This window comes from Erythrolamprus reginae, chromosome 2 (genome assembly GCF_031021105.1).
Source record: "Erythrolamprus reginae isolate rEryReg1 chromosome 2, rEryReg1.hap1, whole genome shotgun sequence".
NCBI classification, from domain to species: Eukaryota; Metazoa; Chordata; class Lepidosauria; order Squamata; family Dipsadidae; genus Erythrolamprus; species Erythrolamprus reginae.
Window position 1 is genome coordinate 32,080,637 of NC_091951.1, and position 16,936 is coordinate 32,097,572.

A 16,936-nucleotide genomic window follows, 5' to 3' on the forward strand; every position below is an offset into this window, starting at 1 on the left:
GACAAAAGGGTTATATTCATATCTTTGGATGTATGGATAATTAGGAGGATACACTGCTCTACCTAGCAGAAAGTTTAGGATGCTTTTTCGATCTCTGGAGATTTCAAGGCTGTTAGGATCGGCTGCACATGGATCCAGAGTTACATTCTCTGTAAGGGGGAAGGGAAGGAAGGATGGAGAAGAAGAAGAGCTTCAGTTAGAGACCTTGCGTGTGTCTTCTCCTCCAAGAATTTAACCCTCTTGTGTGAAGGGAGTTCAGCTTCCAAACACCCCGTCCAGGACTGGAAGACTCATTGTTTTTTTTTAAACATCACCTAAGCTTTGTCTTGTTAAGAGTTCTCCAACTCTGGCAATTGTAAGACTTGTGGCATGACCGAACTAATTTCAATAGAAAAAGGGGTAAGACAGGGATGCCCAATGTCCCCTTTGTTATACATACTAACCCAGGAAATACTACTAAACAAAATTCGACTAAATAATGAAATAAAAGGAATTAAGATAAAAGACGAAGAGTACAAATTACAGGCATACACAGACGATATTGTACTTTTCTTAGAAGATCCTATAAGTTCTGGCCCAGAACTAATTAGAGAAATAGAAATTTGTGGGGAACTCTTAGGACTAAAAATTAATAAGCAAAAAACGATGCTTATGACAAAAAATATGACTACAAAACAAATTTAAAAATTGGAAGAAATTACAAATCTACAAACTACAAAAAAAATTAAATACTTAGGACTAATATTATCAAATAAAATTTCATCTCTCAAAAAAGATAACTATAACAAACTCATACAAGAAACTAATAAAAACTTAGAAAAATGGAAGGATTTGCAACTATCCATGTTAGGTAGAATCGCTGTGATAAAAATGGACATTTTACCCAAATTCCTCTACCTTTTTCAAACTGCCCCTATTAATATCGAACAAAAAATTTTCAAAGACATTAATAAAACTTTTTCAAAATTCATTTGGCAAAATAAAAAACCCAGAATTCAATTCAGATACCCCCAAGACACCAAAAACAGAGCAGGATTAGGACTCCCCGATTTGAAACAGTATTACACCACAGCGTGCCTAACATGGCTAAAAGAGTGGATTAATCTCACTAATAAAAGAATACTGGTACTTGAGGGCCATGATCTACAGATGGGGTGGCACGCCTATTTATGGAGAGATGATAAACAAAAACAAACTGCCTTTAATAAACACATGATAAGAAAATCTCTCCTTAAAACCTGGTATGAGACTAAAAGAAAATTTTATAACAAAATTCCTAGATGGCTATCTACTATGGAAGCCATAGTATATCCGTATTTGATAGACCCAACCAAGACCATAAAATATAAAGATATCTTACACCCAAATGGAGAACTTAAAACTAAATAAGAATTGGAATTACAAAACTATAGGTTGGACGAGTGGACATATATACAAATAAAATCCAGATATAATAAGGATAAACAAACACCAGGTATAGCAAATTCCACCCAAACTCTGGACAAGATCTTAACAGGAAATGTGGAAAAACAGATAACCAAACTGTACCAGATTTTATTAGAACAGGAGAAAGAAAAAGAGATGATTAAAAATCCAATGGTAGCCTGGGAGAAAAATATACAAAGGGAAATCCATATAGCAGAATGGGAGAAAACATGGAATACAATAACTAAAATCACCCTATCATCAGCCTATAAAGAAAACTATTACAAATTATTTTACAGGTGGTATCTACCACCGGCAAGACTTGCCAAAATTTACCCAGCACTACAAAACGTATGCTGGAAATGCAATAAAGAAAAAGGAACTTTCTTCCATATGTGGTGGTCCTGCTCTAAAATTCAAAAAATTTGGGAAACAATTTACAAATGGTTAAAGGAAATTACGACGGAGGAAATAGAGTACTCACCGGAGGCCTTCTTTGTGCCTTCCAAGTTTTCCGGTAGCTGCAGCGCCCTGCCCGGCTGGAGCTTCCCTGGCGGTGGTAGCGTGTGAGCTTTGGGGAGTGGCGGGAGGGCGGAGGCAGCGGGAGGGCGGAGGCAGCAGCAACACCGGGCAACACGTCCAAACACCGCCATCGGTGCCTCTGTCCTGGTGTTCTGGCTCACAGCTGACCACCCTGCCACCACACAGTGGCTACTGCCCGGTGCCGCTGCTGCCTCCACCCTCCCGCTGCCGCCGTCCTCCCTCCGGGCCCCAAAGCTCACACGCTACCACCGCCAGGGAATCTCCAGGCGGGCGGGGCGCTGCAGCTGCTGGAAAACTTGGAAGGCCCAAAGAAGAGGGCCCGCGGAAAGGTAAGAGGACCGGTTGGCATCCCCCCTGAGGCTTGGAGGCCTAGCAGCAGGCCGTGCCACCAGGCCTCTTACCTGACTGCGCCACCCAGTCGGCAGCACCCCCCTCCCACCGAGGCTTAGAGGCCTAGCAGCAGGCCACACCTCCAGGCCTCTTACCTGGCTGCGGCACCCGGTCGGTGGCACCCCCCCCCCCCCCCACTGAGGCTTAGAGGCCTAGCTAAGCCTCTTAGCTTTCTGCTTAGAGGAGAGGCCAGATTTTCTTACCTTACCCGGTGGCAGCTAAACAACCATTTGGCTACCGGGGGAGCGGGGAGGAGAAACTCTGGGATTTAAGGGACGGGGAAGAAAGCGGGCCTGCGATTCGCCCCTTTCTTTCCAGTCTTTCCTTAAGGAACTGTTGCTGCCCTATGTTGTAGAGCAGCAACAGTTCTGATTTCAAATTCCAGCTCGGAGGTTGGCCCTCCGCGCTAAATTTGAAATTCCCAGGCCGACAAGTAGAAACCTCTGCGCTATAGCGCACTACGCAGCTTACAGGGAACTATGCCTCTGACATCTGGCTTTCTCATTCCATTCAGTTAGGTTGCCTTTGCCACCTGCCAGTTCAGCTGCCACTCAGCTGCACACCCTCAGGATCCATCAATTATTTGTCCTGCTCTTGGCTCCAAGGCTCACTGGTTCATCTTTTGCCTCCACTGGTCAAATCCCCTAGTCTCTAGTCTCACATGTGGCCACTACTCTGCTGATTACCCTTCAGATCTGCCATGCTGGATGTCTTCGGAGAGGGGTGGCATACAAATCTAATAAATTATTATTATTATTATTATTATTATTATTATTATTATTATTATTTATTTTATTTTTTTTCAGGGAAGTGAAGTCCATACGTCTTACAGTGGCCAAGGTTGAAGACTTGTGGCCAAGTCCTTCAAATCCTTCATAGTGCTCCACCTCTTCTAACCTCCCTTCACAATTCTCTTCAGCTTCCATCTTGCAGATGAGATTAATGGGATTGGGAATGAAGAGTGGTTGGCTTTACCTTCACTAATTTGATGAGGCAGACAAGGTTGAACAGGGACTCTGCCTGGAGCATTAATTCAGAAGATCAGGCAGAGAAGAGGCGGCCATGTTTCAATTCTGAACTGGCAGAGTCGGAAGGATCCCCCAGAGATAACTTGGGACACAGGATGGGATGTGAGGAAGCTCCGCCCTTTTCTCTATGAGCTTCAGGGTATCACAGGCATGGAGAAAAGGGGAGGACAAGAAAAAAACAAAACAGAGGAGAAGGGCGTGGTCAGTGCCGCAGCGAGACAGCTTCTCCTTCACGCTTGCAACGAGATGCCAAATACCTTCATCAAGAGGGGAGAAGGTGAAGGACAGGGTGGGAAAAAATGGGAGGAACCCATGGAGATCAAGAGGGGAGAAAGGTGCAGGACAGAGTGGGAAAAACGGGAGGAACCCATGGAGATCAAGAGGGGAGAAAGGTGCAGGACAGGGTGGGAAAAACGGGAGGAACCCATGGAGATCAAGAGGGGAGAAAGGTGCAGGATAGGGTGGGAAAAACGGGAGGAACCCATGCAGATCAAGAGGGGAGAAAGGTGCAGGACAGGGTGGGGAAAAAATGGGAGGAACCCATGGAGATCAAGAGGGGAGAAAGGTGCAAGACAGGGTGGGAAAAAACAGGAGGAACCCATGGAGATCAAGAGAGGAGAAAGGTGCAGGGCAGGGTGGGAAAAAACGGGAGGGACTCAAGTCTGGAGGTGGGGCATCCCAGTGGCCGGCGGCAGGTTCGTAAGGTGAAAAAAGTCCGTAAGAAGAGGCAAAAAAATTCCGAACCCTGGGTTCGTATCTCGAAAAGTTCGTATGACGAGGGGTTCGTATCATGAGGTACCACTGTAGTTCAAAAATCATAAAACCATTAAAGTTTACTGGATCATCATAGTCTCAAGGGTAACTAATCTTATATTTTTCTTTTTTGTTAATTGTCATGTGTCTTAAATTACTGGCATCAGAGCTTAAAATTCTAATAATATTTACCTTCCTGTAGTTGAAGTCCACTTTCCAGAGTATCTGGGGAAGAAGAGGGAGGGATTCATCATCTCAGCACTAGAATTCAAGCAACAGAAGGGCCTCCCTACAGATATCCTGGTTTGATTTCCTTGGACTCAAATCAGGAAATAAGGAATATGGAAAACCAGAAGCCAAAATGTCATTGGTGGCTATACATAGTCCATCAGGTATAAATATATTCTACTATATATTCCATAGGCAGGTAGTTCTCAACTTGCAACTATATGTGTAGTGGAGTTACAGCGGCACCGAAAAAAGTGATTTATGACCAATTCTCACACTTACGAGTGCTGGAGCCTCTCCAGTCACGTGACCCAAATTCGAGCACTGGGAACCAGCTTATATTTACCATGGTTGCAGCATCTGGAATTGTCCTCTTCGACCTTCCTGGGGAGTTTCTGACAAGCAAAGTCAATGTGGGAAGCCAGAATCATTTATCAACCCCAATTCACTTCACTGCCAGGATTTTCTGAATAACTGTGACAAGAGTCCGTAAAATGGGCCACTGCTCACTTAGTAACTGACTTGCTTAGCAACAGAAATTTACAGCTCAACTATCATAAGTCATAAGTCAAGAACTACCTGTATATATGTATACATTATACCTGGTGGTAGTTTATTCTGCTTTCCCACTGATCAGTGCATATGGATTTTGGCTACAAAGAATACAGGTAAGTCTTGTTTTACAATCAGACTGAGCCAGAATCTCTCTTGGATGCTCAAAATGTCATCCAGGGAAAAACCCCAGCGGCTCTTTTTTACCTCTCAATTTTTTCTTGGTCCTTTTCAGAAGTGCAAGGTCATCACTGTAATCCCAGATTGCCCACTTCGGCTCTAGAAGTAAATCCACTGGATTCTCATACGTTTCCTTAGCCTGGTACCTGGCAAGTGAAAATAACAGAATAAGAGTGGGAAGACCATCTAGTCCATCCCCCAGACCGCCACCGAAGCAGGAGACCTTACACCAGTGATGGTGAACCTTCTCTGCCTCTGGTGCCAAAAAACATGTGGCTGCGTGTGATTGTGTGCGCACTCGTGCCCATACACACAATGCAATGCGCCCCCCAATGTATGGACACAACCCCCACACTGCCTCCTGCACATGCGTACAACATCTTTCATGCACACAGGACACACTGAAGTCTCCGGACTTCCCGTTGGCCCGTTTTTTGCCGTCCCCAGAGTTCAGGACTTCCCGAAGCCTGCGGAGAGCAAAAACAGCAGAAAAGGACGGAAATCTGCTGGCGTGCGTGCACATGTATGTTGGAGCTGACATAGGGCAATGCTTCACCTGCCCTCGCTCTGCATGCCATCTGCAGCACATGTGCCATAGGGTCGCCATCTGTGCCTTACACCAACACTTCTTGAAAGCTTCCAGCGATGAAGCTCCCACAGTGGCAGTGGTGGCTGTGGCTTCTCGTCCTCCTCGTCTGGCTGCTAGCCACTCCGAGCGCTTTGGGAATGCCCACCTCACCCCACCCCTCCGTTCGCTGAGAGCGCTTTCATCCTAGACTATCAGCGAGGGGGCTGCAGGACAAGCGGGGCGGGCGTTCTTCTCACAGCGGAGGCCCGCGAAGATGATTTAGAATATTGCACATGCGCACGTGCTTTCCATCCCCCTGCCAGCCCGCCTGGCACATTCAAAATAAGAAAAACCTTCGCCGGCCTCTGCAAAGAAGAAAGGAACAGAAAGAAAGAGAAAACAAGCGAGAAAGAGAGAGAGAGCAACAGACAGTGAGATAGAGAGAAAGAGAGAAGGAGAGAGGGGGAGAAAGAGAGAGAAAGTGAGAGAGAGAGAGAGAACAAGAGAGAGAAAGTGTGTGAGAGAAAGAAAGAGAGAAAGAGAACAAGAGAGAGGGAGAGAGAGCAACAGACAGAGCGATAGAAAGGAGAGAGGGAGAGAGAAAGTGAGAAAAAGAGAGAGAGCAAGGGGGGAGAGACAGAAAGAAAAAGAGAGAAAGAAAGCAAGAGAGAGAGAGAGGAGAGAGGAAGGAAGAGAGTGAGAGTGAGAGAGGAAAAAAGCGAGAGAGAGAGAAAGCAAGAGAGAGAGAGGAGTGGAAGGAAGAGAGAGAGAGAAATGATAGAAAAAAGGGAAGAAAAGAAAGAGAAATGAGACAATGATTGAGGCAGAGAATGACAGGAAAGAGAGAAACAGAGAAATAAATGACTCTTGATTTAAAGCATATGGTAAAAGCACTTAAATAATAACAGAGAGAAAGCCCTCACCTGTTTTTGGAAATGGTTCAAGAGTTCACACACAAACACACACACACAGGCATGGAGGAGAGGAGGCAGGGATGGAAAAAGAGAGGAGAACTGAGAGAGGGAAGGGAAAAAAAGGGAGGAAGGAGAAATGAGAAACAAATGAGACAGAAAAGGGGGAGAGACAGGAGAGACCCAGAAATGAGAACAGTAGTAGAAATTTGAGGAGGGATGATTGATTATTAAATATCGATTCACTATGGAATATTGGTAAAAGATATATTTAGGTGTTGTTTAATATTAGGATTTATTAATTTTAAAAATTGGATTAGAATTTTAGAACTATATAGAATTACATAGGTAAAATTAATGGAAGATACATATGATAAATAAGGGGTTTATGATACGTACTGTATGATTTTATGAGTTTGCATTATGAATTTAAAATATACTTGGAAATGTAGAAGACTGATGTAAGTTAATAATAGTAAATGCCAAGTGCCTGAAAATTAATTGAGCTTGAATGAAATTATAGAAAAGTATAGTTTATGGAAATATATTAATTGATGAATTGGTGTTCAGGAAGATTTTCATAGTATTACAAGATTACTATAATTCTATGATAAATATTTAAGAAATGAAGATTTTAAAGCATAGTTGTTTTTTGTTTTGCTGGTTGTTTTAGTTTTAATAGTAATAGCCGCCCCGAGTCTACGGAGAGGGGCGGCATATAAATCCAATAAATCTAATCTAAATCTAATCTAATAGATTTTGGTTTTGTTTTATTATTAGAATAGAATAGAATTTAATTGGTGAAGTGAGATTGGACACACAAGGAATTTGTCTTGGTGCATATGCTCTCAGCGTACATAAAATAAAATATACATTTGTCAAAAATCATGTTTGTTTTGTTTTAATAGTAACAGATTTTGGTTTTGTTTTATTATTAATTTCTTTTAATAAAAAAGGATTTTTTTTCTTATCTATCTATCTCTATCTATCTATCTATCTATCTATCTATCTATCTATCTATCTATCTATCTATCTATCTATACTTCTATGCCGCCCAGTCCCAAGGGACTGCCGCTCAGACGCTATACTTTTCCGCCTACACCGAAAAATTAGAGGGAACATAGGTCTCCCCTGGCCCTTCTCCTCAATAGACTAGCCATGCCCAGTTCCTGTAGGTGTTATCAACCTGGCAATAGAAGCTTTCTAAACCATCAAATGGTTATTGAGGATTAGCCAGCTACACCATCTAATCTGCATGTTCTGAGCTTTCAGACTTTAAGCCCCTCAGGAAACCTCTCTTTCACACCCGAATGTGTGCATTGAGCTGTTCTACACATTGTATTTATGTGGTGTTTAGTTGTGTGTGGTTTGTAGTTGTTCAGTGGGATGTTGATGACCAATTATTAAGTCATTCATTGTTGTTTTCTTGTGTTGTCTCATCCTTGCCTCCTACGTACTTGGTAAAGCTGGTGGTAAATCAGCACTCCTGTTGATTGATAAGGGCCCATTACCCAGACTTCAGTCGTTTCTCTGGCTAGCTATTCAAAACAGGAAAACTGCTGAAAGATCTGCTGAGAATCTGAGACTGTAAAGAAAAGGGTGGATTTACTTACTTCTTCAAGATGCTTCCAATGTCCTAAAAAATAAAGAGAAAAAGCACTGAAAGGACCCATTTCCTATGCAGAAAATTAAATTCTTACATTCACAAAATAAACAAGTAATTTTAATTTTAAAAATCTCATTGTTCTGCCCCCCCCCTCAAACTGTTCAACTTGTTGAGTTCAGCCAGAATCTTACATACAGACATGGAAAAATATATCAATCACCACAAGAGAAGAATGGATGAAAAAAGTAATGGAGGTAAAGAAAAAATGAAAAAAATGACTACTTTAATTAGATTATCACCCAATGTTCCTACTTGGAAGTTGGGTCTAAACTTTGTGCTCAAGATACAAAACAATGAACTCTTAATACTTGATTTTGCTTATTAGATTAATCTGTTTTTCTTGGCTAATAATTGCTAAATGTACAAAAATAAAAGTTGTGGCTGTTATATTATTTTGCATTTTACTGTACAGAAAAAAGTTGAAAGACAATGTGGGGTCTTTTCCTTTTCCCTTTATCCTACACTTCTTTCCCATTCTTATCCTTCTCTATTTCCCTATTTTCTTTATTTCCATTTGCGCTTTTCACTATTATAATTTTAATTACATTTATGGAAAAGAAAAAAAGGAGCAATAAAGATGATAAGGACTCTGGAAGCCAAACTGTACAATGAATGGCTAGGGGAACACGGCATGCTCAGCCTAACAAAGAGAAGGCTTAGTGGAGACACAACAGCCATCTTCCAATACTTGAAAGGCTGTGATAAGAAAAAGGGCATCAATTTAGTCTCTGTAACACTTAAGGGCAGAACAAGAGGTGAAGAGTAGAAGCTCCTCACAAAAAGATAAAACCTAAAATAAGGAATAATTTCCTGAGAGTCACAATTATTTATCAGCGCAACAGCTGCCCTCACAGAGTTGTGTGTACTGAGTCACTGGATGATTCCAATAATAATTTGGACAACCATTTTTTCGGGAGAATATGAGGGCTCCTGCCTTAGGCAGGATTAGACAAGATTACTAGAAGACCTCCAAGGTCCCTTCCAGCCCTAGTATTCTATGATCTCAACTTCCTGCCTGACCTGTAAGAGTTTGCTGGCTGGTTCCTGAAGCTTCTCTTCTATCTGCTGGATGAGATGGTCAAGGGAGCAGAGTTCCTCCATGTGCTTGGCCAAACCCTTCTCCTCTCTTGCCATAAGATCCTTCTCCATCTCTTCCATCCTAGTCAATAGGTGCTGCTCCTGTGCTTCTAACAAGAGTTGAAGCTCTCTGAATTCAGCCATTAAATCTTTTTTCATTTCTTTCATCTTGTCCTAGAACACGAAGGAGAAAAAGCAAAGAGCATATTTTTATTGTCATTATTTTATTTTTATTGCTATAATAATTAAATAGATTCCTTAAAAAATCTAGAAGTGAGGTGGAAGAATTTTCTAAGAAGAAAAAAACCCTTTTGATATTAAAAAAACAGGGCGGAGGAAAATATTTTTAATTAAAAAATAGAGTTTAAATGATCTCTTATGAAAATATTCTTGGCAATCCGGGATTCCAAATACTTTATTTACTTTATTCAGCAAGCAAACCCCTTTGTATAAAACACTGTACACTTAATCCAACTATGTCATTCAGCGAGTGGTGACATCTTAGTCCCCAGGTTAAGAACAAGTTCTCTGCCCTAACAGTCATTAATTTGAATTTCATTGGAAGAAGGGCGGGGTCAATGGTCGGATGATGGATTGAAAGTGTTATAATTAGTATAGGGAAGATGATTACACTGGCCATACAGTGACTTTTTTTTCTTTTTAGAATAGGGCAGGATGACGGATTGAAAGTGTTATAATTAGTATAGGGTAGATATTCTGTTTTTTTTTAGTAGGCATGATGAATGTATGGAGTATTTAGCTTTGTTTTTATTCTCTCTTTTTCTTTTTATTTTCTTTCTTATTTTCCCCCTGCTATCTTCTAATCTTTAAACTCTATTTTTATTTTGTATTTTTATTCATGAAAGGGAATTATTTTTAATTAGGTTCTTTTTTAATTCTGCGATATTTGGTATATACTATATGGTGGCTTCTCCTTTTTCGCCTCTTTATATATATATTAACTACTTTTTAGCAATGGTTGGTTTTAATTTAAATACTGTGTTGGAGGTAATCTGAAATTTTTGCTCCTTTTCTTTTCCCTTAATGTCCTTTTTATTTTTCATTCTAGGGGGCATTTATTATGGAAGAGGGTACATGAATGCATACATGAAAATAGATATGGAGGAGATTTTGAGAAAATTAGAAACATTATGATCTAATTAATTTGATGTGATTAAGAATCGTAATTGGAATAATTATTTTTTGGTTCAGATGTCAAATGGTGAGGAGGTGGCAGTGGTTAATTTATATATAACGAAATTGTAAATTAATTTAAAATAAATGGTATCTTTTTTTCTGTACTGTATATGTGATTGGAGAACAAAAAAATAAAATCCCCCCCCCAAAGAATAATTTGAATTTCATTTAAGTCAGAACTTGTACTTACGAATAGTCTGTCTATCATTAAAGATGGTGGAGGGGGTCTCCTTCCTATTAGCTCAGAAAATCCTCACTGTTGGATCAATACTTACAAGTATTTCCTGCACTGTTTTCTCTGTGTCTCTTTTGTATGTAGATATTTTTTCTTTCTGCGCCTTCTGAACCTTCAGGCAATCCACAGCCTTGATCTGAAGAGAAAATACAAGTTTTGAGTTTCTTTTCTGTAAAGAATTAAATTGGAGGGTATTCTGTCGGGCTCTCTGGCAGACTCCTCCCAAAAATTCACACACATTTGAAAATTCAAAACAATGTTCTTTATAATGAAAAGTCACTTAAACTAAGCCCACTTTTGGTATAGCAAAGAGCATCCGTCTCCAAACAAACTGGTAATTTGTACAAGTCCCTTATCAGTTCTGTGATACTTAGCTTGCAGCTGTGAGGCAATTCACAGTCCTTCTTCTTTCACAAAGTGAAACACACTTTGCTCTGGTTTAGTTTCAAAGCGGGGGAGGGGGGATCAGCACACAAAAGGTCAAAGTCAGTACAGCAGTCACGAAACACAATGATCAGATAATCCTCCACAATGGCCAAACCCACAGGCTGCTCTTTATAGCAGCCTCACTAATTACCACAGCCCCACCCAACCACAGGTGGCCTCATTTTCTTTTATAATAATCTCTCAGGTGTTGTTGCCTATGCATAGCTCTCCTCATGTATGGCTGTATCATTAACTCTTGTTCTGAATCCAAGGAGGAGCTAGATAATTGATCTCCTTTGAGCTGTCTGTCACACTCTCCTCCTCCCTGTCACTCATGTCTTCTTGGTTAGAGGAGCCTTCATCAGCATATTGGGGGGGGGGAAACAGGCATGCAGCATGTGGATGTCTCCCCCACATCCACAGTCCTTGGGGAAGGAGCAGGGCCAGAGGTAACCACAACAGAGGAAAACTCCAGTTAGAAGATGATGATGATGATGATGATGATGATTATTATTATTATTATTATTATTATTATTATTATTATTATTATTAATTGGATTGGTATGTTGCCCCTCTCCGCAGACTCCGCAGATAATAGTACACTGCTCCAAAAAATAAAGGGGAACACACAAAGAACACATCCTAGATTTGAATGAATGAAATATTCTAATTGAATACTTTGTTCTGTACAAAGTTGAATGTGCTGACAACATGTGAAATTTATTGTTAATCAGTGTTGCTTCCTAAGTGGACAGTTTGATTTCACAGAAGTTTGATTTACTTGGAATTATATTGTGTTGTTAAAGGGTTCCTTTTATTTTGAGCAGTATATATTTCAGTCTTCATCATGGCAATTGCCAAGCATCCAAATTTTGATCATGTGACCACACAATTCAATGCCTGAGGAGTGTGAAAACAGCTTCTCCCCTCCCCCACCCAGGCTCTCTAGCGGCCGGAAACATCCAGTTTCCCAAGTTCTGGTGGGCCCAGCAGGCTCATGTTTCACCCTCCACAGGCTCAAAAGGCTTTCCTGGAGCCTGGGGAGGGTAAAAATGATCTCCCCCTTCCCTCTGGAAGCCAAAAACACCCTCCCAAAGCCTCCGTGCTAGCCAAAAATCAACTGGCCGGCACACACATAGAGGTTGGAGCTGAGCTAGGGCAACGGTTCGCATGGCAGCAGATATGGCTCCAGGTGCCATCTGTGGCATCCGTGCCATAGGTTCACCATCACTGTTCTAGCTTATTATAAAACACACACCCCTTGATAAAGAAAGATTAGCATAAAATATGCAATTTCTGAAGGAGGTCAAAGTAGGTCAAGGCAAGAAATACAAAAAACATTTCACGGAACCCATGAGTCAAGGAAACTTAATCTTAACTGTATCAAATTTGTCTTTTTATATGTGGTTGGAGTCTTGGCTCCTTTAATCTCCCCCCCTCCTTTTTTTCTGTTGACATTTATTATGTTTATGTTCAGTTGGACTCAGTGTGTATGATTGTGTAGCAGATAAGTTTTTTTATAACAATGTATTTTAAATCAGTTTTTTAATTTTTTAAATATTAAATTTGTATTTATATTGGATTGTTATGTTGGGAGCCACCCCGAGTCTTCGGAGAGGGGCGGCATACAAATCTAATAAATTATTATTATTATTATTATTATTATTATTATTATTATTATTATTATTATTATTATACTGCTGAGACCCTTTTGCTGAAGTACTTCAGTACAAGTTTCTTGGATCTTCCCACGAGTCTGCTTCTCAGTGATGATTCTGACCCATGCTAATCCCATTTTGCAGACAACAGAGGAAGCAAGTAAAGTGGTTCAAAGATTGCCAGGAAGGCAAAGGATTCTGGATGTCCCTCCGCAGCGATTCCTCCAGGCTGATTCCTACCTTGTATTTCGGGAAAGCCTCCTCCGGAGGGATCACCGAGTGGCCCTTGTGCTCTTCGGAGACAATGCAGACCACGCAGATGAGGGTCTCGTGGTCCTTGCAAAAGAGCTTGAGGGGCTCCCGGTGCTTCGGGCAGAAGCTCCCTCCATCCTCACCCCAAGGACCTCCGCATCGCTTGGCCACTTCCACCATCCGTGCCAGCTGCCTGTTGGTGAGGACGCTGCGGGGCGCGAAGGTCTGTCTGCACTGGGGACAGGAAGCCTCCGATTCCGACGTCTCCCAACTGCGGGTCAAGCAGCCCCGGCAAAAGTTGTGGCCACACTCCGGGATGAACACGGGGTCCTGGAAATACTCCAGGCAGATGGAGCAGGTGGCTTCCTCCACCAAATCCTGCAAGGGCCCCTCGGACGCCATCGCAGTCTTCAGAAGGAAAGAGAAAGTTAAGCTTCGAAACTTTTCCTGGGAATCAGGTGACCGCCTTTGGGGCTCTGCCCACGCAGGAAACCGAAATGAATTGTTGGTCTTCTTGCTGTTAGCTTCTCTGGCTTCTTAAAGAAGAACGGCAGTATTTTAAAAGGGAGAAATTGGAGCAAAGATTCACGGGACGGATCCCGAATCGTTTATTATTCGCCCAACCAGCTCGTTAAAGGGGGAAATTGTTTTAAATGCTGGAGGGAAGTAAACCTCCCTGGGACGAAGCCCAATCAATTACAATTGATCCTAGCATCCTGTTAAAAGAGGTGGGGGGGATGAAAATACCGGAGAAGCCAACACTCAATGGGTGCCCCCCCCATCAATTATTGATCCTTAGATCCTGATAAAAGGAGATCCTGATAAAAGTCCCTTCGTTACTTGTGGGTTTCAAATAGTGTGTGTTTGTGTTTTATATAGGGTCTCCTGTTTGTGTGTGTATGTGTGTGTATACATACATACACATACATATATACACATACATATATATGTCACATGGTTTTTTTCCTGAATTTGAAAATTAAGGGAGACTAGGATAGATCTACAGTATTTCAGCCTTATTTTGGCAACCTTTGCCTTGTAAGGCAGAGAATTATCCTCTAGGCTACAGTATCCAATCCCTTCAACTCTGCACCAGGGAAGGGTTACATATTTTTGTGTCGAATCACCCTGGTGTGTATGTATACAGTGATCCCCCGCTCGTTGCGAGGGTTCCGTTCCAGGACCCCCCGCAACGAGCGGGTTTTCGCGAAGTAGCGCTGCGGAAGTAAAAACACCATCTGCGCATGTGCAGATGGTGTTTTTACTCCCACAGCGCTAGCGAGGAGCCGAAGATTGGGGGCGGCGCGGCTGTTTGCCGCCGGCATGGAGGGCTTCCTAGCAGCCCCCCAAACCCGGGTTGGGGGTCCGGGCGGCGCTGGCTCTCGGCGCTTTCGAGCTGAGTCCGGGAGCGAATTCGCTCCCGGACTCAGCTCGAAAGCGCCGATAGCAAGCGGCAAGGAACGGCTTGTCCACGCCGTTCATTCTCGCCGCTTTCGAGCTGAGTCCGGGAGCGAATTCGCTTCCGGACTCAGCTCAAAAGCGGCGAGAATGAACGGCGTGGGCGGGCGAAGGGCGGGCGGCAGCGAGGAGTTTGCATGGGCGGTGGGGAAACTCCTCGCTGACGCCAGCAAGAGGGGGAAGACTCAGGGAAGCCGCCCAGCAGCTGATCTTCCGGTTGCCATCTACGCATGCGTGCCCCGGGCACGCATGCGTACATGGTATTTTGACTTCCGGGTTGAAAAATAGCGAAGTACCCTGTTCGCAATGGTTGGGGACGCAATAAACGGGGGATCACTGTATATATGACAGTCTTGGTATACAGTATTCGGGTTTCTTCCCGTGTAGGATTTGGAAATTTCTGGCGACATTTCGATGAGGTCCCACTCGTCATCTTCAGGCTGGTGTTTCTGTCCTTGGACAGAAACACCCGCCTGAATATGACAAGTGGGACCTCGTCGAAACATCGCCAGAAATTTCCAAATCCTACACAGAAAAAAACCCGACTATACCTAGACCGTCATACCTGTACCCATGAAAATCTATGAAAACAAATATATATATATATATATATATATATATATATATATATATATATATATATATATATATATATTTACAGCAACACGAAGCTTTAAACTTCAGCCTGATGATGGTGAATGTGATTTCACCGAAACATCGCATAGACACTCAAAATATTACACGGGGCAAAACCCGAACTCAGAACAATCTACATATATATATATATATATATATATATATATATATATATATATATACACACACACACACACACACACACACATAAATACATATACACACACACACACACACACGCCAGGGTGATTCGACACAAAAATACGTAACCCTTCCCCATATATATATACATACATACATACATATATGTGGGGGGGCCCTGGCTTATGCAGGATGCCCTGCATTTTCTTTCAACATCTTTCATTGCAAATTGGTGGCTCTGAGATAGAACTCCATTTTCGCTACCCCATTGCGTGACTCCCCCCGTCCGGGCAGCAGCCCACCCCTGATATAGGGTCTCCTGTTTGCGCTACTAAAACCTCCTCCTTTCTGTTCCCTTCTCTCTCATCTGCCATGAAGTTTTGCTCTATCTACCATGTTTCCCTGAAAATAAGACCATCTTATATTTTTCTGAACCCTGAAATAATTGCTTGGCATTATTGCCATGCACTCAAAAACCGCTGGCTGGGGAATTCTGGGAGTTGAAGTCCAGATATCTTCAAGTTGCCAAGGTTGGGAAACACTGATCTAGAGAACTAGAAGGGAAAGAGGGGACATGGTTGAAACATTTAAATATGGTAAAGGGTTAAACAAGGTTCAGGAGGGAAGTGTTTTTAATAGGAAAGTGAACACAAGAACAAGGGGGCACAATCTGAGGTTAGTTAAGGGAAAGATCAGAAGCAACATGAGAAAATATTTTATTGAAAGACTAGTAGATGTTTGGAACAAACTTCCAGCACATGTGGTTGGTAAATCCACAGTAACTGAATTTAAACACGCATGGGATAAACGTATATCCATCCTAAGATAAAATACAGGAAATAGTATAAGGGCAGACTAGATGGACCATAAGGTCTTTTTCTGCTGTCAATCTTCTATGTTTGTTTCTGTCTGTCTGTCTATCCTATCTATTTATTGTGTGTCCTGCTTGTATTCTTTTCATAAGTAACTCAATGTGACAAACATATCAAGTACATCTTCTTCTTCCTATTTTCCCCAGAACAACAATCCTACGAGGTGGGTTGGACTGAGATAGAATGATTAGTTCAGTCAGCCATTTGGCTTTCATAGCTAAAGCAGGACTCAATTCTCCCTCTTTCTAGCCTGGTGCTTTAACTACTAGATCAAACTACATCTGAGGCCGCCCATCTCAATATCAAAGCCACTTTTGGGCTGCCTCAGATTGTTGGCCCCTAATGGCTCCCTGGACGAATTTCCCTGCAGTTTTCTTGGTATAAATTCAGGAGGGGCTTCCCATTGCCCACTTCCTAGGGCCAAGGGTGACTTCACACAATATAAAAAATACATTAAAAATAAATAAATTACCTTTTGGGAGAAGACTAGCCAAGCACTCACTGTGTCAGGATCCAGAGTTATGTTTTCCTTGGGGCGAAGAATAGGAAGCAGAAAGTAAAAGGCAAAGGAGAGGAAGCTTGAGGTTGGTAGTATAAAAATATATAATTTTATACACACAATACTAGTAAAAGAGAAACATTAGGACAGGGGACAAAAGGCACTCTGGTGCACTTATGCACACCCCTTACTGACCTCTTAGGAATCAGGAGGTCAACCGTAGATAGTGTAAGAGTAAAGT

At 42.1% G+C, this 16,936-nt stretch overlaps 1 protein-coding gene across 4 annotated transcripts in view; it reads right to left on the bottom strand.

Annotated features, from left to right (window-relative positions):
• Positions 1-13,554, bottom strand: part of LOC139160098 (E3 ubiquitin-protein ligase TRIM39-like) — a 51,708-nt gene extending 38,154 nt beyond the window's left edge. For all 4 annotated transcript variants that reach the window (XM_070737632.1, XM_070737634.1, XM_070737633.1 and 1 more), the window contains exons 1-6: positions 13,078-13,554; positions 10,794-10,889; positions 9,265-9,495; positions 8,192-8,214; positions 5,127-5,245; positions 4,332-4,364 (exon numbers count right to left, since the gene is read on the bottom strand). In XM_070737632.1, coding sequence (XP_070593733.1) covers positions 4,332-4,364; positions 5,127-5,245; positions 8,192-8,214; positions 9,265-9,495; positions 10,794-10,889; positions 13,078-13,491 — 916 coding nt within the window. In that variant the 5' untranslated portion in view covers positions 13,492-13,554. The remainder of the gene's footprint in view (positions 1-4,331; positions 4,365-5,126; positions 5,246-8,191; positions 8,215-9,264; positions 9,496-10,793; positions 10,890-13,077) is intronic.
• Between the last annotated feature and the right edge of the window lie 3,382 nt (positions 13,555-16,936).